General features: G+C 40.0%; 1 protein-coding gene across 1 annotated transcript; it reads left to right on the forward strand.

Moving 5' to 3' along the window:
- The first annotated feature begins 17,982 nt into the window (after positions 1 to 17,982).
- On the forward strand, positions 17,983 to 24,634 carry LOC135503384 (uncharacterized). Its single transcript, XM_064796943.1, has 5 exons — positions 17,983 to 18,003; positions 18,245 to 18,440; positions 18,711 to 18,809; positions 23,123 to 23,200; positions 23,421 to 24,634. Exons 1-5 carry the CDS (start codon positions 17,983 to 17,985, stop codon positions 24,632 to 24,634), a joined length of 1,608 nt encoding a protein of 535 aa, XP_064653013.1.
- Positions 24,635 to 24,961: the final 327 nt, after the last annotated feature.

Below are 24,961 nucleotides of genomic sequence, written 5' to 3' on the forward strand. Positions count from 1 at the left end.
GCCGAATCTTCCATGGAATAAACTGGGGACAGATGTGTTCACTTTCCTCAGTAAGAACTATCTTCTTGTTGTTGACTATTATTCGAACTATTTTGAAACCGTGAAACTTGACGATATGACCGCTGAGAACCTTATAGATAAGCTGAAAGCTATGTTCGCCCGACTAGGAATTCCAGAAACTCTTGTCTCTGATAATGGAAGCAACTATGCCTGTGAAAAATTCCGCGATTTCACTGAAAACTGGGGAATAAGCCATGTGACTGTCAGTCCTAGGTATCCAAAAGCCAATGGACTAGCTGAAAAGTATTGTGGCATTGCTAAAAAACTCATGAAAAAGGCGAAAGAAACCAAGATCGAGCCGCATATCGCGTTCATGAACTATAGAGACACTCCTGTGATTGATGGTAAATCACCAGCTGAACTCTTAATGGGTCGAAAGTTACGAACGCGTTTGCCGGTAAATGAGAAATGTCTGAAAACCGCTCTACAGACAAAGACTGTTCAAAACGCGCGCGAGAAGAATGCCATGACTCAAGCCCGCCATTACAATAATACCGCGACAAGACAGCCTCTGGGTGATCTGAAGCCTGGAGACAAGGTTGTCTTTAGACACAATGGAGAATGGATCAAAGGGACAATTGTCAATTCATGTGGTCCAAGATCGTACGAAATCCAGTCTAAGGACAAGTCTTTCCGTCGAAATCGGGTAATGATCAAGCCTGACAAGACTGTAGTTGTCCGAAATCCGCCCAGAAATGAGGATTTGCTTACTAGAGCATTATTGGATGCTCACCCGACTCAGCCTGACATGCCTCAGCTGAGTACAAACGTCGGTACTGAAATCAATAACGCATCGTCGGCAGTACACCTAGATCCACCTGCATCACCAGAATCTGCTAGTGAAACGTCGATCCAGAGGACGCCTGCAGAACGAACGGCGATATCGCCAGGAAAACAGACGCCGTTGAAAGCAGCACCCAAGACACCAGTTGTTCAAGTCCAGCATGGATCGAACACAAGTGCGGAGCAAGTTACAACGAGATCGGGACGTGTTGTGAAAGCGCCCAGACATTTTGACGATTTTGTGCACGCAGTCACCAGTGTTCAGGATTCGATTGTGAGCAAAATCTGACTCAAATCATTCGTAGTGCACATATAGCCTGAAGAATGGGTGTAGGCGGATCGCTGCTCATTTTTCATGTTTTGTGTATTTTGTGTCACACTGTATTTAGTGACTAAGACTTGATTTTGTGTCATGCTGTATATTGACATATTTGTGTTCTGTGCTACAATGTTGTTGACAGACTCTCATTATTGTTCATGTTCTAAGTAATTTTCTGTTTAGACTAAAGTTGACCAAGTTTGGTACAACATTTACGTTTAGAATCTTAGGTAAAATTGTGCCTTTAAAATTTCTGTTTTAAAAAAGTATACTAGCATTCACTGGTATGTGTATTCTGTGAGATTGCTAAATTCTAGAGGATTCATTCTGGATAGTGTTTTGTGTTAGATGAGTTTGAATCGAAATATTCATAAATCAAGGAACACCTTAAGTTGTGTGTGGAATCTTGAGTCAAAGTTTTGACTAGAATTGTTTTTCAGTTATGTGTGTTCCATGTTGTGAGTTTTAATTGGTTTAATTGTGAGCTAAGATTATAAGCTACTCCCATAAAAGACACTTGGACTATCAGGACTTCAGTCTCAAAAAGGGAGATGTACTAGTAGTCTGTTGTACGTCTCTTGTACGACTTTACAGTTTTACATCAGTGCTGACATCTACACTTAGTCATGCAAACTATTGTTATTGCAACATAATTATGTACCCATGCTAATTCCTGTTCCGTTGGAGCATGCGCTCTGGTCTTCTTCCGATGAATAAAAACGTGTTATTTTTGTAACTTGTGGTTACGTAAATCCTTGATTATCTCTGGACAAGGTACGCACTGCTAATGTAAAGACTGGAACAATTGCCGGTTGTTTTAGAAAATTTTGACTGTGATTGGAAGGTAAAATGAGAAACTTGTCACACTGTTCTTCGGCTTGGAATGGGGATAGTGAATGCAGAGCCAGTTGGTACAAGCTGCCTTGCGAATCGGCGTGGCGTAATAATACTGTGAAAGAACAATAAAATGATGAAATGTAGCAGTGTGTGTCAGAAATTATGTGAATCCATGATACACGGAGACACGAATGTAAACATTTGCCTGTTGGGTCGGAAGGAGTTCACCGTTACCGATCACTGCCCCAAGAAAGGTCATCTGAGCTGGTTGACTAAAGTAGATGATGATAATGATGAAAGTGTAGCGCAGCGGTCATCAGTGCTTTTATAGTTAGGCCTAGGCTATAGTCGGATTCATAAGTAAATGTCACTGACTGCCCTTTTGGGTCGCTGTGCAAAAACTATTGGGCCGATTTCTTCAAAGTTTGGTTTTTCTTGAATCTAATTTCGGGACCCAACACAATTTCCAGGTTAGAGATTTGCAAATTATAAAGAAAAAAATTGTCAACTTGGAGCCCTTTGGGCGGGTTGGCCATTTTGGGGGAATCTGGAGGGCCCGATTTTTTTTGGTGGATAGTTCTAAATGAAACTTGGCAGCTTTAAAGATACACACGAAAAAAAATTAACCTGAACATTTCAGCAAAATGCATCCCGAAATAAGCAGTACAGAGGAGAAAATGTCAAAATCAATACACTAGTCAATGTACACCAATACATACAAAAAAAATTATTTCGTAACCATGGTTACTGAAATATGAAAATCCTTTTGGGTCCCGAAATTAGATTCAAGAACAACCAAACTTTGAAGAAATCAGCCCAGTAGTTTTTGCGCAGCGGCCCAAAAGGGCAGTGACATTTACTTATGAATCCGACTATAGGGCTGTCTTGTAACTATGTTATTGTCTCAAAAATGAATACAAACTGCTACCTAGTTACTCAGTACATCATATTCTATACTGTGCATTCCTTGCTTCAATTGTTCTTGTATCATATTTTTCAACATTTCTCTCTAATCGCAAGCCGAGGATGAATACTCCTTTCAAGATAGCGTATTCACACGCAATTCCACAGGTATCCGATTCATTTGAAATTTCGGCCAATGACAGCAGGTTTTACAAAATGTAAATGCGCTGTTAATTTTCAATAGTCACTGAATAGCTAAGACACATGTAAACCCGTCTTAATTGGCCAGAAAACATCTCTCAGCTTCTCCCACAAATAACGATTCACTTATTCCAACATCAGTAACATGTGCACGCGGAAAACAATACGACTAACTCCACTTTTTCAAGACAAACCACACCATCCCACAACTATTGCTTGATTAACCCCTAACAATAACAAGTTCTTCCTCATACTCTCCCTTTCATATCGACAGGTGAGCACAATGGCCCTGGCCATTTCATCTAAAGATGGATGGCAAAGGAACTGTTGCCTGTCTCGGCTCTGACAGCACCAACCAATAGGTTACAGACTGCCCTGCAAGAAAAGGCTGCTGGGAATAAAAGTAAGTGCATTATAAATATAATGAATGAATTATTTACTTGCTTTGAAATTTACTTCTCGGGTAAAAATTATGTCAAGGTCTTGATATTCGGTACATATTAGTAGTATATGGGCTACTTGGGGAAAATTATGAACTTTTGACCTAGTGACCTACTGACCTACTGACCTACTTTGTGTATGAGAAGTTTGAAAGTTGACCTGACCTAGTGACCTAGTTTGGATGACCTAGTGACCTACTGACCTACTTTGTGTATGAGAAGTTTGAAAGTTGACCTGACCTAGTGACCTAGTTTGGATATGGTGTAAAATCTCCAGAGTGGGTCATGGCCTAGTAACCTACTTTGGACCTGACCTAGTGACCTAGTTTGGATATGGTGTAAAATCTCCAGAGTGGGAAAGTTATGAACTTTTGACCTAGTGACCTGTTGACCTGTTGACCTACTTTCTGTGTGAGAAGTTTTCAAAGTTGACCTGACCTAGTGACCTAGTGACCTAGTTTTGATATGGTGTAAAATCTCCAGAGTGGGTCATGGCCCACTGACCTACTGACATACTTGAGATATCCGAAGTTTAGACGACCTTGACTTGGTAAACCAGTTTGTGGATATTGTGAAAAATAACCAATTTGGGTTATAGCCTAGTGACATGGTGACATAGTAGACCTAACTTGAAGATACTGAAAAGAATAAGAGTGAGTCAGCACATATAATACTAAGGGTGTTGTAAAATATCTAAGAATACCACGTCAAGTTCATGTACAGCATTCAAAAACAGCTTTGATAAGGAACAACTATAGCATTACAAACATAGATGAAGTATTTATATATTATGCTAACCACAAGGAGGAAGACTTCATATGGCAATTGGCCACTCTGTTCTCTTTGGAACAAAAAGCGTTATTACATGGTACACCTATCACCATTCATAAGGAACAACTTTAGTATGACATGCATAGATGAAGTATTTACATATTACACCAACCACAAGAGGGCAGACTTCATACTGCAATTGACCAATCTGTTCTCTTTGAAACATGAAGCGTTATCATAAGGTACCCCAAGCAACAGCTTTGATAAGGAACAACTACAGTATGACAGACATAGATGAACTATTTATATATTACATCAACCTCAAGGAGGAAGACTTCATATTACAATTGGCCACTCTTTTTCCCTTTGGACCAAAAAGCGTTAGTACATGGTATGCCATTCAATATTTTTCTATTTCATGCAACAGAGTCTGCTAAAACAATATTCAGAAAAATATCACATTCAAAGTTTCACCAACTCTGTACAGACTAAAGTCAACTGCCTAGAACTTTTCACAAAGTACTCTACTAAAATGCATGTATGACATTATGCAAATGATGATTGGTGCAATTCACCAAATGGTAGTTTGGGTATTATGTATAATTTTTTGTAATTTTTGTCCTAATCAGGTCATAAACGATGGAACAACATAATTGTGATGATCGACCTAAATGCTGCTACCGTTTTATTTAATGACCCTAATTTGACCATAAGTACTGGTAATTATTTTTTTCCCTTTGTTACATACAGATATTTTTCAACAACTTGTGTGATTCTTGTTTAAGATCAGGATTATATTATTGTTTAATCATTCTGTTACTCATAGTCTTTTGAGACGGATGTCTATTGTGTTGTGGCTTTGGTGATATCAGGAGAATCTCATACCCAGAAACTTCACGGATATTAAACTAAGGTAAGAATTTTTGATCTATTATTCCTTATTGTAGGCCTACAATGAGATTTATTTTTGGAGGTATATTTGGCCCTGAAAGGACCGTTTTTCCTGATGCCCCTGGGTGAAAAGTTTATGATGATGGTGTCAAACTTCTATGGTATATGATTGAAGCTTCCTCCAAGTCTAGGAATTCCCTCTCTTCATCAATTGTTCCACATGTACATAAACATGGACATGAATGTGCACACATATGGTTATTCAAAATTAGGTCCTTTTGAACATTTTTCATGAAGCAGTGTGTACATCTCTTTGCTTCACAGTTTGTACACTTGATGTGGTAGTTTTGGAAATGGTGATCTCCCAGCATACAGTCATCACACACACTGCCGTGCATAATTTCCAATCTTGTGCCAAATATAACTACGTTTGGTAGTTGTAGTGCTTTCCGCACACTTGCTTGCAGTTGTTCATATGTAGACATTGTGGTGCACTAATCTCAAATGAACTCTGATAGATGCTGTCCATTCTTTATCTACTATGTGATATTTGTGAGTGAATCTGATTGGATATGAGTGTGTGATTATGAGAGGTCACATGCTAAAGAACAATGACAAACTTGACCTTGAGCAAACTTCATTTGAATTTATCCTCAAAACACACCAAACACATTTTGGTTATCCATTTGGACCGAGATCGTCAACATGGAAGGACCGCTCCCCAAAACTGTGCTTGCCACTCTGAATTTCTGTCTGCATCAGGCATTCTATCCTGAAGGAAAGGATCCTGTTCATGGAGTTTTTGTAGTTGGGGAGAAGCTCTTTGATGAGCTGCTTGAGGGAAATGAAGAAAGAAAAATAATTTCTCATGGAAATGTCATGATAAATGATAATCTCTATGTACTTAATCGTACTATTCCAGCGAGGCAAAAATATGGCCCTTTTACCATGGATGAAATATTCAAGATGGAGAGAACTAATGTGTTCACCGCTCCAGAATGTTTAGAGATACTTGCTAAATACAAATCAATTCATGTGTTATCAAACAGCAATGGCTGGAAGTTGTGTCCAAATGGCGAGATTGTATCAAACATGCATCCTCCTGAATATGTGAGAAGATCATTTCAGTTCACTTTTTCAACATACATCCCAGAATTAAAGAACTGTGAAGGTGTTATAATTGTTCCAAGTACAATTTCACGAGAGCAAGTACAGGATCCGAGAATCACAGTGATAAAAAGGGACACATTTCACATAACAAAAGTAGAAACTGCTCCTGGAAAATGGTTCATTTTGCAAAGCTGCCGTACAGCTTATTATGAAAATGACCCCTGTTTTTATTTAGCATTTAATGACTCAATCTACTGATACCACGATAGGCATTGCATTTGCTCTCAACACATATGAAAAGGTTTGTGTTTTGGTTGTGCGCAATCTGATAATTTTTCGCCAAACTTGCCAAAGTCACAACTCTTTTGGCTCCTGTCATTGAAATGGAGTCGTATTTCTATTTGCTATACAATGAGTCAGAATCATTACCTGTATGCAGCAATGACATGCATTCATTTAGCAACTCTTTCTATGACATGAACTCGTCAAACACAAAACTTCGCAACAAACACTTCTCTATTCCTGTATATTACTTATTTTCAGTTATAATAATGGAAAAGAAGACAATGGAACGGTCATGTGCAGCAGCAGCTGCTGTTAGTAATAAAAAATTGACATATGCCAATGTGGTTGCTGGAAAAAAGCCTCTTCCTATTCTTGGTAAGTTTTTCTTTCTTATTCTTCTTCATGCTTTATTTTTTAATGCTATAACAAAAAAGAACCCAACTTTACGAAGTTAATGTAATTTCATAATAGAGTACTGTCTTTTTTCTTTTCAGACGGACCTGATTCCGAGGAGGAGTTCACTTCTAAACCACATGAATGGGTAAAAGTGGAAAGGAAGAGGCCTAAAGAGGCAAAGAAAGGTGTGTAGTAAATAAATAAATTTGTAAATGTCTTGATATATGCCCCAAAAAAAACCATATATATATATATATATACTTTTGTTCACCCTCTGTTAAGTTGACTTCAATGGTTTTTTTACTCTATTAAGTGGACACGAAGTGCGTTAAGTTGCCAAAGGCTGGTCCACTTTATACGGTCGAGACATAACGCTTTAAAATGCCTTAATCGATGGAGATACAGCGTCCTGGAAAATGTCCCCATAACCATGATTGGTGTCCCCTCTATCCCAATATACAACGGGCACTGTCCAGTGGCGGTCTCTGCAGGTTTGCCCTATATCGAGGACTTCCCGGGAGTGACACAGTCAGTTTATATACGCTTTTTTCCTGTGTCATCAGCCGAGTGCCTGGACCGAACTAAAGAATAGAGATGGCCTAGAATCTGGAGTAGGTCACATTCCATCAATTTCGCGCACCTTTCAATGGTGATGAGAGTTAGCAGTCGTGTATTTCATGAGTTCTTCGTATAAGGATTTTATTGGAATTACAGTGGATATTATCATCAAAACAGCACAGGTTTGTAATCGTATATGATAATGTATTCTATTAAGGAATCTTACAATGCAGGCCTACATTTTTGGATTTGAAGTCCTCTGTGAAAACCGGTCGACTTTTTCACTTCAACATCAACATGAAGATAGGCTACTCGGGCCTTTTTCATCAGGTCCTTTCTTCTGCCCATGGTTCAGATTCAATGGTTCAGACAATAAGGTCGATCAGTAGATATCTTCGGTTACAAGATTTTGCATATTTTTTCTTTCTTATTTTTTAATTTTAACACCCCGTCGTCATACGCAGTGATTTGGAAGAGAGCAAAACACATTTCTTGGTTCATAAATAAATATCGCTAATCATTCCACACAATGACAGTCTCTCCGTGGCCCTTGTGCAAGTGAGCGTAGGGTATAGTGGCCACTGATGCCTCATCTTAGAACATCTTTGTAGTGTTTTTGACAGATATACATTGTAGTCATCTTTCGTAACATTAGCCGCGAAGCGAATGATCAGTTTCCTTTGTGAGAGATAATCAAAATGAACAAACGATGTAAAAAACGAACAGTGTGTCCAGATAACCTGCACTTAGGGCCCTCCCAATAATATTTCCTCATACCCCATCTTAGAAAATCTTTGAGGTGTTTTTTGACAAATTGTATTTTTCCCTTCGTTACGTTGACATTTAACCCTTTAAGCACGGATGCCAAGCGACTGATCAGTTTCTTTCGTGAGAGAGAATTAGCATATATCTTCAAAAATGAACTAACGCGGTAAAAACGTACAGTGTGCATGGCCACACAACCTGAAAGGTTTTGCGAGGTTTACAACATCGAGCTTAAGTCAAAATGTACTCTCATCTTTCGTTAACTTGACTAAACTGTAGTTAGGTCGGCTACTAATGTAAACTCAAAAGTGATATAAGGCCCTCCCTGGCTAGTAGAGGGGCAATCAAGAGAATTAACCTCCCCTATGGCCACCTAACCCAAAAACGCGATGTATAGGCCTAATGTTTTGACTGGTTTTCCTGCGTTACCTGACTTGAAAGAGACCTTGTGCAGGTTAACATCGTGCAGTATGTACACATAACGCACGTCTGTACGAAGAGTTTTATGGGGACTTCGAACATGTTCAACTAGAAATAAGGAAAATAACGTTAAAACGGTTTTGAACATATCATATCACATCATATTCATTATAACCATGGTTCGCTAAGGAAAGTATACTGAATACCGGAGTTCCATGGTGTCCCCATGGCAGAGTGAGGCCGTCCCCAAGAAAAAATTGAATTGTAGAAACCCGTGAAAGCATTTTCCATTGCATCTTGAACATGAATTCGATGGGTTTCATAGGAAAGAAGTCAACTTATATTGTATTTCTTTTCTTCAGAATCAGGAAACAGACAGCAAGATGAGTCAGATGTGGACGCTTATGCTTCGTATCTCCCAACACATTCATCGTTGCACTTGAATATTGTGCGAAAAAGGACTTCGATGTGGAGGATTGTGTAATAGACAGAATGGATGCCATAAGATGCTATTGCCTTCAAGAATGTCTCGAGGTTATAGAACACCTTATACAAGGTTGGTGTTAAAAAGAAATGATCCCCCATCCCCCACCTTTAAGTACTCCAAACAATAATTTACATAGGTCGACACATTTCTCTTCGGGGAGCATGTGAAAAGCATTGAAACCATGACTCTGGTACAAACTAAAAAATGCAAAAAACGCCTGAACACTACATATGCATGAAGAAACGGGACGGGGTACCTAAGAAAGTAATCCACTAAAACCGACCATAAGCATGATCGGTTTTCTCTTTTGATAATGTTCGAGTAATATAATCAATATTATAATGCGTGTAATAAAGAATTTCTATGAAGGGGTACAATCATTATGGGTTACCCAATTTACCTCAGATCTGACTAGAATAGAAAATTATCCGGTATTAGGATATTTTCGCGAGTAGGTTATGCTCGCGTACATATTCTGCCACTCACTTTGTTCAGAGGCTACATCGAAATTATACGCCTGCACAGGAATAGGCTAAATACACTCCACATCTGATGAGCGACGCTGAAGCCCAACTTATTGACTGGTTCAGTGCATTGGTCAGCGTTTCAACGATGTACTATAAATGACGAACGAATGTTGTTGGTGAAGGTATATATCTGACTCTCAATGAAATTAATCCGTCACCTCACGGCCACTTGTTTTGTGATAGAAAGAAGTGATGTCATTTCGGCCACAGTCCATCACATCATTGTGCCATTGGTCATGCCAAAGGCTCATATGTGCTAGAATAATATTGCAATTTTGCAGCGTTTGAACAATGTATTCAGTGACCAAATGGGTGGTGTAGGCATATCCGACTCTCAAAGAAAGTAATCCAGCCGTCACCTCTACCCTCTTCTTGTGATAGAAAGGAGGAATATGTCATTTCGGCCACTGTCCATCATTGTGCAACTGGGAGTTGCATAGAAGCAGTGGCAGCATTGTACTCAGCGAGTTCGGCCATAATGTTCATATATTCGCGGTTGAATCTGCCTGTGCTTTCAATTTATTTGCTGTCGTCTGCTAGCAACTTTGGTAACCATAGTGGACGGTGATTTGCTCACACTGTCCGAATCCCCACACTGATCACTCTAGCATCAATGTTGCGCCATGAAAAGAGGCTTTCTCCCAGTGCGAAAGACCCAGGATGAACGCTGGCAGATTTTGTTTTCATACGGCGCAAATACAGTTTCGGTTGGGATATTGTGTAACAGAGTTCAACTTCACTAAGAGGAGATATTACATTGATAATTAGGCCGGGTGCATGACAATTATCTAAATATGAAATGTGAATGTTCTGTTTTTTTGTTTCAGGCCCTACACGAAAAGGTTACGAGGGCTCCTTAACCTGTGGTCGGCAGCTGCATTCGTCTTTTCACTAGTGACCTGGACAGCAAGGTTTCGAAGATTCGAGTACGTGAGAATACCCTCCTGGATAACGCTAAAATTAAGGGAACTAGGAACAGTTTGCGCTCCATACAGCCCAAAACGACGTGGACATACCATTTACGAATTGACTAAATTAATATCATAGGAGGTTCTTTTTAAAACCGAAATAGAATAATGATAATCTGAGTGTGTCACTTTGTAATCAACAAGTTTACAAATCATTGTGATGGAAAGCCATCCAAATTCAGTTCATAATGTCGATTACAAAACCGAAAGGGGCCTGATGAAAAGCTATGCAGGTTCGCCCAGTATCATAAAACAAATTTATTGGAGTGGAAATCCTCCAATGTAATATTTGATGTAAAGAATCTGAATAGGTTTTGCCTGATTTAGCTGCATTGAAATGGAAAGCCATTCAATGCAATAAAATCCATCGAAATTCAGCGTGTATGATGACTTTTTGGAAGCATTTTTTCTGAGGGAAAATCAGTCAAGTTAAATGTTTGTTTTAAACACTAGCGCTAATGTCACTCTGTGTTAACTTTGATTGTGTTACTGGGCATGTTAAAACCGATGTACATGGACAAGATTTAAGACAATTCTTGCATTTTAAATGCAGCAGAACCTCTCTATTAACGAGTTACCTGGGACTGACACTTGCTGTCTCTATAGAGAGGTGTCCCATTACAGTTGTTCAGGCTACAGTCTAATCCTAACCTGACGAATCCATCAAGTTATACAGGGTGCACCCGACAACACTCAAGGCTTTTTTTACTTCCCTTGTACATGTTGTATCAGGTCCCAAAACTAATGTTAGAATGTTATCTACTGGTATATAACATCCATCGTTTAGTGCTTTAGTAAAGATAGTCTGCCATCCCATCAAATATAGATATTTGCAAGGAATTTTTGCCTGACCCGAGGAATGTGATATTCCCAAAGCCGACATCTTAAATGTTTATCATTTTTGTAGGACTCTAGGAAATACAGATTTTACGTGTAGTCGTGTATATTGAGGCAGTGCAATTAATTCAGATATTTTCCACTCTGTATGGTTTATTTCTCGAGCAAAATCGTTTTTTCGTGAACTCATGATTTATCGTCTTTTGTACGATGAGGTGCGGGGATTCGCATTGGTCGTGTGTTAATGGGTTATATAGACAGAGCCAATGTAAAATTGACCACAAAGGCATTAGTTTTTTGTATTGCACGGAGAGGGAATCCATGTGTCGTAAATTAGTCGTCTTTTGCGAGCAGGTTTATTATCTAGAGTATGCTGGGATAAGATCACTGTAAGGGCATACTTTTAGCATTGCTTTGATGACAAAGAAAAGCAGTAAATCTGTAACTAGAGATACTTCCCAACTTAAAGGTGCAGGGCGCATTTGACATGTTTGATAGAAACTAAGAGGCATTGAGATTTATCACACAGGATCATCTGCCATTTAATGCACCCTTAAAATAACGGGACTTTTTTGTATTAGATCTCGATCAGGGGCATTTATAATCCAAATCTTCATAGGCCTACTGAAGAGAACTGTTTACAAACCGACCAAACATGCCAAAAACCTTGCCAATATCCTGGTGACCTCTGCACCAGTGATCGGCCAGGTCAGGTCTCGAGCACTCTGGCTTTCAAGACGAGACATTTGCCGAATTCGTCTGGAACTTTGGGGTAGAATACCATGCAGTTGCCTGAATTCAATATTACGAAGGCACTGAAGGATCATTCGAAATTCAAAATGTATGGTTTAAACATTGGTCTAGTACATTTTTTAATGTAGTGTTTGAGATTTTCAAAAAAATTGCTAACTTTCATATAGACGTCAACTGTTAAATTTTATTACACGAGAATAAATTCATTGGATAAACAATGTATTTGTATTAATTTTTTACTTATTTAGGTAAGTGTACACATGTGTGATGTTTTAGTAATTCCATTCTCGCGGTCCCCGTCATTAGTTCAAAATTTGGCGGGTTTGCCTGATTCATGCCATCGTGGTCTTCCTCACTGGACAGTGCGACGAATATGGCGACCTTGCGGGCATGAGGATCGAAGCAACCTGTGGTAATGAAGAAGAAGTGGAGTTTGGAGAGACACACAACTCCTGTATTGTCACGATTTCCTTGTCCAACATAGTCTTCTGTACTGCCGGAACCTCATATCCTTGTTGCCTGATGGGCTGGTCAATGATAAAGCCGAGACATGGGCCACAACCTGTCTTTCGAACGGCATTTATGTGATGGTCTTTCATGCAGCTGATGACATGATCACAATCCATCGACAGTTCTGATCGAGTGCCTTGTTTGGGTGGCTCCCATAATAGATTCACAAATCTATAAACCAAGCAGGCCAGAGCTTAATCTTTGATAACAAGAGACGACCCGTAGGCCCTTTCGTCAGTGACTTGTCTGAGCAGCTGGTGACAAAACCACCTCTCGATCGACCCTCATGATGTAAGTACATACATGCTTCGACGGACACACAGTAACAACCCTCGGTCCTCATGTGTGCCTTCTTGTAACTGCCATCTCGTCGGTCATCGTATTAGGTACCTTTATATCTTAGTTATCGGAGACAGAACAACCTGTCACCCCATGTGTCCGAGCGTTAGTTTATATCGATGGGGACGTAGTAACAACCTCTCGGTCCTCATGATCTGCCTTGAGCTGAAGATAATATCACAACCTTCATGTTAATGTCTTACTTACTATGGCCCGAGACAATATCACTACCTCTCGGCCCTTATGTTAGTGCTTTTTACCTTTAGACTCGACGGTCTTCATGCATGGGGCTGGGGACAGAACAGCATTTCAGCTCCCATGTATAGCGTAAGCTAAGATGGGACATAGTAACAACCTATTGGTTTTTGTGTATAGCGTAACCTAAGATGGGACATTGTAATAACTTATCGGTCCTTATATACAGCGAAGGCTAAGATGAGGACATAGTAACAACCTATCGGCCATTGTATATAGCATTAGCTGAGACGGAGACATAGTAACAACCTATCGGTCATTGGTATAGCCTTACCTAAGACAGGGACATAGTAACAACCTATCGGTCATTGTGTATAGCGTTAGTTAAGACGGAGACATAGTAACAACCTATCGGTCATTGGTATAGCGTTACCTAAGACGGGGACATAGTAACAACCTATCGGTCATTGATATAGCGTTAGCAAAGACGGGGACATAGTAACAGCCTATCGGTCATTGGAATAGCGTTACCTAAGATGGGGACATAGTAACAACCTATCGGTCATTGATATAGCGTTAGCTAAGACGGGGACATATCAATCAATCAATCAACAATGTCTTATAGAGCGCCATACTCCAGGTAAACCTGCTCAAGGCGCTACCTCCCCACCAAGAAATGCTTCCTCGAACAGCCAGGATATTAGTAACAACCTATCGGTCATTGATATGGCGTTAGCTAAGACGGGGACATAGTAACAACCTATCGGTCATTGGAATAGCGTTACCTAAGATGGGGACATAGTAACAACATATCGGTCCTCGTGTATAGTGTAACCTAAGACGGGACATAGTAACAACCCATCGGTCATTGGTATAGCGTTACCTAAGACGGGGACATAGTAACAACATATCAGTCCTCATGTTTAGCGTCAGCTAAGAGAAGGACATATAAGCAACATATCGGTCATTGTGTATAGCGTAAGCTTAGACGGGGACATAGTAACAACCTTTCGGTCCTTATGTATGGTGGAGGTTAAGACAGGGACATAGTCACAACCTTTCGGTCCTTATGTATGGTGGAGGTTAAGACAGGGACATAGTCACAACCTTTCGGTCCTTATGTATAGTGGAGGTTAAGACAGGGACACAGTCACAACCTTTCGGTCCTTATGTATAGTGGAGGTTAAGACAGGGACACAGTCACAACCTTTCGGTCCTTATGTATGTAGGTTAAGACAGGGACACAGTCACAACCTTTCGGTCCTTATGTATAGTGTAGGTTAAGACAGGGACACAGTCACAACCATTCGGTCCTTATGTATAGTGTAGGTTGAGACAGGGACACAGTCACAAATTTTCGGTCCTTATGTATAGTGTAGGTTAAGACAGGGACATAGTCACAACCTTTCGGTCCTTATGTATAGTGTAGGTTAAGACAGGGACATAGTCACAACCTTCGGTCCTTATAGTGTAGGTTAAGACAGGGACATAGTCACAACCTTTCGGTCCTTATGTATAGTGTAGGTTAAGACAGGGACATAGTCACAACCTTTCGGTCCTAATAGTGTAGGTTAAGACAGGGACATAGTCACAACCTTTCGGTCCTTATGTATAGTGTAGGTTAAGACAGGGACATAGTCACAACCCTTCGGTCCTTATGTTTAGTGTAGGTTAAGAGAGGGACACAGTCACAACATTTCGGTCCTTATGTATAGTGTAGGTTAAGACAGGGACATAGTCACAACCTTTCGGTCCTTATAGTGTAGGTTAAGATAGGGACATAGTCACAACCTTTCGGTCCGTATGTATAGTGTAGGTTAAGACAGGGACATAGTCACAACCCTTCGGTCCTTATGTATAGTGTAGGTTAAGACAGGGACACAGTCACAACCTTTCGGTCCTTATAGTGTAGGTTAAGACAGGGACATAGTCACAACCTTTCGGTCCTAATGTATAGTGTAGGTTAAGACAAGGACATAGTCACAACCTATCGGTCCTTCTGTATAACATAAGCTAAGATGGGGACATTGTAACAACCTATTGGTGTTTATGTAAATGCTTTCCCTTTGATTGAAACAGAATCACAACTACTGTCGGCTAATGTGCCAACCAGTTCTGTCGATTATCATGTAAATGAACGTTTAACCATCGAAGATAGAAATTTAACAGGCTATCGGTCATTTTCTGATGAACATGGAATGAAATAGAAACCAGCAGTGTTTCATCCTCATGCAAGTGTGTTTCTGACAGCTGGGAAACGAATCGCAACACATGCTGGCCGGTATTGATGGCGACTGTTCAAGCAGTGTTCATGTGATCATATCAAGCTACCGTGGCTGCCGATCCATATGTAATGTCTTCTATTAAGACTACACAACAATTTATTACTCGATGTTTGCAAGTTTAAGTCGCATCATTTCAGCAAGATATTAAGTCACATCATAATTACAGCCAACCATTCAGTATCACTTCAGTGAATTATGTCAGGAAACTGATGGACTATTTTGAGTCCTAAAAGATTACTCGGTAGGGTCAGAAAAACATAATCATCAGTATAGGCATAGTAATTGTTTTGTATCTGATAGTGTGCTGATGAATACCATTATTGTTGGTGGACATTCACAAACGTATGGACAAGTTGCAGCTTTACCTTATTGTTAATCGTCGTTATATACAATGTCCACACAAAATGACTCTGTCATGTGGTTGTCATGAGGTTAAGCATTCTCCAAACAGAAATGTTATTCACGTCTCTCTGCCTGCGCTGAGATTAGGTCACAGCCATAGTTCCGTACAGTATTTCGGGTTGAAATACAAAACACAATATTGTATTGTGCACAGCTGTGCAACTTTCTACAAAAATGGACGATCTGCCTAAAAAACGGCCGCATCTTCACTTGTCGGAGTCTCAGAAAAAATCATTGAGATGGTGAGTAGGCACATATTATTATAATCTGAATTGGCCTAAAGGCTACTGGGTGTGACGCATGGAAGGGTCAGATCATTATTCACTAGTGCTGTTGCCCAGCCAATGGCCATGAAAATCTTTGTTACCGCAATTATCCGAGTCGGTCTTGATGCAGTAAGTCGGCCCACTAGTTCTAATGCCATTGCATGTAACCTGGCCTATGTCGATTCCCTGCAGAATTCTACCCAAAGATTTGCAAATCCTACCCTTTCATAAGTGTAACTTTAAAGAGCTAGTCGCCCTGACCCAGGCCGACAAGGGACTTTTTCAAACAGTCCACACAAGCATTAAATTTTTCTATACCTTACATCTAATATCCTATATGACTATCATGAATCGTCGTCCCCTGTACCAATGACCTTGAATCAAAACTATTTCAACAGAATCCTCTGTTTACTAGATAGAGGAAAGAAATTCCGATCGAATATTCTAGCTTTTTGATACACGTTAGCGAGATAAAATTCGTCAGTATTCGTCATGCCGCAATCACAAAAACGTTGCCAGGCTGTCCGAGAATTATATTTGATGTGCATTTTTTGTGGCAAGTGTTTAGTTTTCGCTTAACAAATCACATCATATTGATACCAAGTTGAAATGTCATGCGTACACAGCGTCAATTTGAACTTTTATTGGGAATAGAAGTACTCTGAAGATATAATCATTCTCTGCACTCAACTCAAAACTGTTCTTTGCTTACTATCATTTCGTGCGAGCTTCGAAACCAATGGTTAAAGCGAAAACTCGTAGCGTAAAAATCAAGGTCATACATTGAGTGTCATGAGTCATTCCCGTATCTGCACATCCACTGAAACTAAAATATCTGGAGTAGTAAAATTTAACCACCTGCAACTCTTTGTCTACTCAACCAATCGATGTCCACCTAACTTTGTACTTTTACCAGTCGGCACTATCGTTAAGCCTATGTTCTGAGGAGTTTATATAACCAAGTTGACATTTAGGCTTTTATCCCAAAGACCAAGTCAGATTAATTTCCCTAATTTTGAACAGTGCAGTCGTATCTAAACAGTGTCAGTCTGTCTTCCCCCCCTGCTTTAGACAATATGGCACTCTATGTTTATGTTAAGACATCCCCCCCCCTCCCCCCATATGTGATCCCCAAATGCATATGCCATTCCAGGCTGGAATACAGTGTTCCATTTTTACCTCCTTTTCAAGTGAACATACATGTAGCCCTGCATTCTGCGGGTCAAACAGCTATGATAAGGTTTTTGAAGGAACAGAAAGTAGTTTGGTCTGCTTTCTTATCACACGAAAATACAATGTTGTGGATTAATGTGAGATAAAGATGCTTTGATTGTACTATTTTCTAGTAGAAAAGAATCAATTCATATAGATGATTATGTACTAGCGTATTAAACCTATAGGGTGAGAATCAAAAGTCCACCAAGCTTGAAATATTTGAAGTGGGGGCGTGTAAAATCATAATAATGTTTCAGCAAATTCCAAAAACAAAATTCCCATGCAGAATCACAGAGGATAAGTCAGTGTTGTAGTTCCATCACAGCACCACTTTTCCGTTCTCCAAAATGATAAGCAAATATTACCAGCTGTAACTTAGACAATAACTATGGTTATTCCTGCAAAAACAATAGTGTGCCCTGCTTAGGAAAAAATAGGCGCTTGTCTCATATGGACAAAATGCTTCAGAAAAATGTTTGTGTAAGTTATATGATTTAAGTTGTCTGGGGGCTATTGTCCTGGTACAAAAGAAGAATGATATTTTCATTATTTTGATAAATTCTTACGAAACTGCCGAGTTTTATTATGTCTGACTCACTAAATCATTATAAAATTATCTCACTGTGTTGAACTCCCGAGTGCCGACGATGCCAGAGTTGATCATACGTAAGAATTAATTGTAACTCTAGAAACTCATTATATTTCCATACCTGATTTTCAGATCCTGGGTCTTACACCTGGTGAAGTCGAATGGCTTAGCAACCATATGGGTAATACAGTGGATATTCACAAGGAAGCCTACATGTTGCACGAATCAACTATAGAAATGGCTAAAGTGTCCAAACTGTTACTTGCAATTGACCAGGGAGTGGTTGGAAACTTCAGCGGAAAGTCATTGGACGAAATTGATGTAGACAGTAAGTTTGACTTTCTTTAAACTTTAGTGCCATGCCAGAACAAGAGTGGAAAATGATTCCTCTCCTTGTAGAGTACTTTGTGGATTATGTGTTATGAGGACGATGAACTTGAGCCTGGGCAAATATGAAATGGCAGGGCACTTGCACGGCTTCAGACTTACACCATTATGCTTTCTGTAATCAATTTCAAGGTCATATGGGGTCAAATTTGGAATGTTGATACGTTTGTTTCTTTAAAGTTTTAACAGTTACGAAATAAATTTGTTTCAGATATTCCTAGGACTGCTTTTGATGAAAAAGATGATGTTGATTGGGATGAGGAGGATGGTGAATGCAGTGTTCAAAGTGAACATGCCAGTGATTCCAATGGTATGGTTGGGAAAACAAAGAACAAAAGACGAAAGCGAAAAAAACAGTGACAGTGAAGATGGCGTTGAATGTCAACATGCTGATGATTCAGTGGCTAAAGGAGGACCAAAAAGCGGAAGTTGAAAAAGAAGTTGACAGGAAAACAAGGTAAACCGAGAAAATCCAATAAATTGCCGCCTGATGATTCACCCGACCGTTCTCCGGATTCTCTTCCAAGACGAACGGCTCGAAAGGGAAAAAAGATTAGAAATATAGAACCGGACTCTGATGAACATAATGATTCAGCCATGGATTCAAATTATAAAGCCAGCAGTAGCAGCTTATCATCTGAATGTGATTCAGGAAATGATAGTATGGAGATGCCTAGAAAAAAAGGTAAAGCAACTGTCAGAGGAAAGACGCAGAGGGTAAGATGGACAAGGAAGAACTGACTGCATTAGAACTGGGATTCAAGAGACACCTCTTGAATTAACGAATCTCTCGCCAAAATGATATTTCGAGAGTAGTTGGTAATATTCCAGTCCTGCGAGGCAGAGCTGACGCTCAGATAAAAAGATGAGTTCAGCATATGATCAAATCGGAAAGCAATGCACGAAACGCCTTGTTCAAGAAGTCAAAGGAAAAAATGGGAAATATCTAGATAATATGCAATGGTCAACCAACCAAATCACATTTTCAGGTTGTCCTAAATTGATGAAAATTCCCCCGAAGACCAGGCTTTGCGTTTCCTTGCTAGGAAAGGCCATCATAATTTTTTCTATTTGGTGTCCTCCAAAATCATGTCTGCTCAGGTTTGTGATGATAAATGTGGTATCAATATGTAAATTCATTCGAATGTCACAGAATAATAAGATTTGATAAGTGATGGCAATCCATCAAAATCACAAATCTATAACAAGATCTGGCTAGAACCTAGACAGTGTATGACTTGCAAATTAGAAACAACTGTGATAGCTTTCCAAGTTCAATGCATGTACTAATATTCACGTTAATTTTCTTGTCGCTTACTAGAGTTGCAAGTTATAGCATTTGACATGTGATGGCAATCCATTCATATACCGTAACTTGCATTTTAGTTGCATTGGCAATCAATCCAAATCACTTGTTATTTGATTAGTCTTTATGAGAAAGGTGATATGCTAGTGTAAAGCCATACATATGACTTGCAAATTAGAAACAACTTAATAGCTTTCCAAGTCCAATACATGTACTAATATTCACGTTAATTTTCTTGTCGCTTACGTAGAGAGTTCTTGATGGCAATATACGCTGGAGAAACCATGCAACTCTTAGCAATAAGAGGATTTGATCTTCCAGTGGAGGTTTTTTTCGTAACCCCGATTACCTCGATAGCTTGGATAAACCGACCTGTATAGTAATCCTACGTAATCTACATTTGGTCTCGGAGTGAGAGACAATGGCAACCTGCTGTGCTGACACTGCCAAAATTATTCAACAGAACACCATCCTTGGCCCCCTTTAAGTACGAGGATTATCCCTGAACTATAATCGTGGACAGTTGATTGCGGGGTAAGGTGTCCCAGATTTGAGCATGCATCCAATTTTCAATTGACCAGTGCTCAAGGTCATGAGGAAACCAGCCCTGTAAAAATTATCTCCTAACCATCCCCCACCAACTAATGGAAACGAGGGACCTCTCACCAACTTAGTTGGTTTTAAAATTAAGAACAGGTGCACAGGTGACTGGAAGTTGAGAGTCGTTCACCCACTCACACGAAAGATCCCAGCAATATTTAGGTCCTGCACTATTTAGGCCAAAAGAGTCAAAATATTGCCCAACTATGTTGTTGACTGAATCACACGGGGAAATTTCTCCCCCACACTCCTTATAAAAACAAAAAAATCCTTATATAAACAAAAGATGTCGTCGAGAAATAGAACAAGTCGGTAGTGCAGCCAGCAACTCCAACCAATCGGGCAAAGTATCAGTTACCTGGTCTGGATACCTGTTATGACTTAAAATTCCAACTGAGTTGGTGAGAAGTCCCTCGTGTGTACCGTTACACACGAGGGACTTCTCACTTCTCTTAGATGCCGGGGGATGGATATTTGATAGGCCGGGTCTATTTGGCAAGCCGCTCGCCGAACAGGCATCTTTTTTTGTCCTGTTTGGAGAGCCGCTTGCCAAACAGCACTAAAAAGCCACCCTGTTCGGCAAGCCGGGCTTGCCAAACAGGGCAAAAATACTACCCTCTTTGGCGAGCCGGAGAGGTTACAACATGTTGGCCAATCAGAGAGCAGTGACGTCATATTCGAATTTATATGCGCATATTTAACAATGGCCGACTTCCCGCTCTCGATTCAATTTCTGTTACTAAACTCGGGTTTTGGTCAATAATCCATGAAGAAGCATGTACATGTACATGACTGTATGGATTTACAAAAAAAGTCATAAACGTGATTTAACTGATAAGCATGTTAAATGCATTAGTGTGCATTTCTAAAGGCGTTTCATTGTAACTCCAGTGTTGCTGACCGTTTTGCCACGAATGATAATGAGCTCCTGGATGGTTAAATATGCATGAGTTCGGCTCTCCATCTAGGGCAGAAAAAAGGCGCTGTTTGGTGAGCCGGGCTTGCCAAATAGTCACTTCCTATTTGATAATGGGAGAGTTTCTGAGGAATAGTTTATTGTCTTTAGCTCTCAGCTTATCTGAGCCAGGTAACCTCCTGCTGAGTTGCCCGACCAAAGGCTGAGGTCAACATATGTTGTTACATAACCGATCTTGCTATCACATCCTGGTTGCCTTGTAGTTGACCAAATGACTTCTAATTTTGCCTCATCAGCCCGAGTGTTATCACTGGTTACGCTGGCCATTAGGTAGATAAGGTAAATATGCCGATCATCACTGTGTGTAATATCAGCGGGGTGCTTAAAGTTGGAGGGCGACTAAACATTTTACAGGGCTGGTTTCCTCATGGTTATGGGGACATTTTCCAGGACGCTGTATCTCCATCGATTAAGGCATTTTAAAGCGTTATGTCTCGACCGTATAAAGTGGACCAGTCTTTGGCAACTTAACGCACTTCGTGTCCACTTGATAGAGTAAAAAAACACATTGAAGTCAACTTAACTGAGAATGACCAAAAATTCATTCGTGCAGGGATGAATTTTTTACTAGGTTTAAATTCAATGGCTCTCTATACAGGCAAGGCCGTATTGACCACAAGTGCAGGGGGGGGGGGGGGGCCCCCCCAATCCAGGACCAAATCGTTAAAGTAAATACTTGGGAGTCGCATCTACGTTTTTAACCATTCGGATCATGCTGCTTGATCTCAATGGCCCTTGGGACATTTAAGGGTGAATATTGGAGGAAGAGGACCTGCATTAATTTGGCCCACAACTCGATCGAAGTCCTCATAATAGGATATATAGACATCATGACTTGTTTTTTAAGAAAAACAGATTTATGTTACGGCATGCACATTTTAATCATGATGACATAATATGACTGTATGGAGCTGAAACAATAACTGGGGCCCTCCTCGAAAAATTGGAATTGGATTATATTTACTATTTCAAAATTTGTTTTCCGAGGGCTAGGTTACATTAAGAATTGCTCGGAGAGGCACACTGGAAAAAACACGGCCTATATGTAACCTCGCGCGTTCAAAGCCTAAAAACATTTTCTGCTGATTGTATTGTACTGCTAATAGGGAGTTTTCGCCAATCCCCCGACGCCAACGTGAACGCCTACCCTAAATTTGGATCTCCTTATAAGTATGTCGAACAGCAGTGGGACAGGTGTTCGCGTTGACATCTCCGGGGCTTTGCGAAAACTCCCTATTATCATGATTATGGTAGCGCAAAACACTATGTCTGTGTTTTTGTCCCCAAGTTGCCAAGAGTGTCATTTTCTAAACAAAACAGTCAGATCCAGTGCATTGATATGAAGGTAGTTTTCTACAGTAACAAAGGGTGTTATAAGGGGACATATACAAAACGACCCAATTAATTAGGTGGACCTAAGTTCAAGGTCATCATAGGACTCGTACCTCGTTAAAAAGTTATGGTAAAGCGTCTACCTAATCGTTGAAAACACTCATGTCAAAACACGTGTAGATACTGCAATACAATGCATTCATTTGTTCTTTTGGGTAATCTATACCCACATATACACTGTTGGTACGCTTATGCTGGCTAACAACAAAAGGCACTTAGCTCGGTAAAAAATGTAAGAACACCTAACTGATGGTGAACGTGTATATGTATATATATATATATATATATATTTATGCTTAATTTATTGAATGTGTATGATCTAATGATTACACCTTTTTTTTCTTCACAGGCCATTTGAAGCTCTATCTAAAAAAGAGGTCATTTAAAACTCAACTGTCAACTCCAAGAATGACAACAAAAAAAACGAGTAAGTGTGTTCATAACTGTTCGAGATCCTGATTTGTAATTTTTTTTTCTAATTTTACATAGTCTTAAAATGAAAAAAAAATTCTCTTGTTATCTAAATCACAGCAATAACATGATCTACACTATTGATAATAGCAACAACAACAACAACAACTGAGAAGGATGTTTGATATAAACTTTTTTACATTGTCCTGAATTGAAACAAAACTTTTTTTATTTAGAAGTTACAAAAACGCCACCAGAAGAACCAACACCCTCACCACCATCACCATCAAGAACAACAACAACCCCTGGAAATGATGAAGAAAGAAAAGTTGGAAGAATATCCCCGCCACTCCCACCACCTGTAACGCAGTCAACAACAACAACAATGGGCGAAAGAACGTACAGTGATTTTATAGACATTTTAAACGATTGGGTTTTGAAGAGAGCAGGTGTTGGGAAGATGTACCTCCCAAAATATTATGAAGGGAAGGAACGTAAGGAATTTCTTGAGGTAATGATGCCTTATTTAAATCCTACACTCTTTTTTTTACCATCGTCATCTGATGCTGGTTGTCAGGAAAATGTTGTGCAGGAAACGCCTCCTTCACCACCTCATCAATCTGTCATAGTGGTGACTGATCAGCCGCATACGGTACGGGATAGTCCTCATTTAAGGGATCTGCTGCAACGATCCAGCAATATCGATTTGGATCATGAGGAAGAAAAAATACCTCCTTCGCAAATTTATCGTCCCGATGGTAAAGACCTGAATGAGGTGTTTTTTGTTCCTGAATTTCATCAGTGTGTTGCTGGAGATCAGGAGGCGTTGGAACAAGAACATCTGACAACTGAAATGCCTCAACCATCTGATGAGGATGTTGTTCTTGTTCCAGACTCTCCTGATCTAGTGAAACAGATGCCTGTCCGGGAAGATAGCAAAGAAAAAATACCTCCCCTAAACAGAGAATTGGAGGGGGTGCCGTGCACACCAGAGGATCTTGCTTTGCTAGACTTCTCGGACTTGCTATATTATGAAGAAAATAGGAAGTGCCATTCAAAAAGAGACAAATTACCAAACGGATTGCCTATGACAGAAAATTCGTCAGATGGGGACGTCCTGAAATATCTTTCAGGATCGTTTCCAGATAATGAATCAAATGTAACAGGCAACCAATCAGAATCACCACTCTGTACACCAATTGTAAACGTGGATTCTGATTCTCCTCTTCGAGGTCAAATAGTTCATAATCTCTTTGATGAGATTACGAATGGGAAAGTGCAACTTGAGGGGTTGCAATCATCACAACTTGGGCAGGATGTCCAACTCCAGCAGTTTCTGGAGTCGAACATCCTCACCAAGGCTGAGGAGCGTTCATCACTTACAACTAACAAGTTGCAAGAGGTGAATGAACCTCATACCTCTCAAGTTGCATCGACATCCTCCGCTTAATATCAGGTCTGATCCTACTAAGCGGAAGCTTGACCTCGATGGGGGGAATTCAAAGAAGCGACAGAGGAGGCAGGACAGGGACCCTGTCTTGAGATCACTTTTGAAAAGTCCCAATGAAAGGAGACCTCCTCATGCAATTGGTGTTCTACCGGGTGGTAATGTTGGAAATGGTGTACCCCATAAAGACAATCCCAACATCCGGGCAATTTTAAGTGGCACACATTCTGTGGTACACCCTTTCCATGATACCAAGATGGCGATGTCTTTTTTAGGGCTTCGTCAAAAGACGACAAAAAAAACGTAGCCAATACTCAGATTGGTGGTCAC

This window comes from Lineus longissimus, chromosome 19, assembly GCF_910592395.1.
Source record: "Lineus longissimus chromosome 19, tnLinLong1.2, whole genome shotgun sequence".
Taxonomy (NCBI): Eukaryota; Metazoa; Nemertea; class Pilidiophora; order Heteronemertea; family Lineidae; genus Lineus; species Lineus longissimus.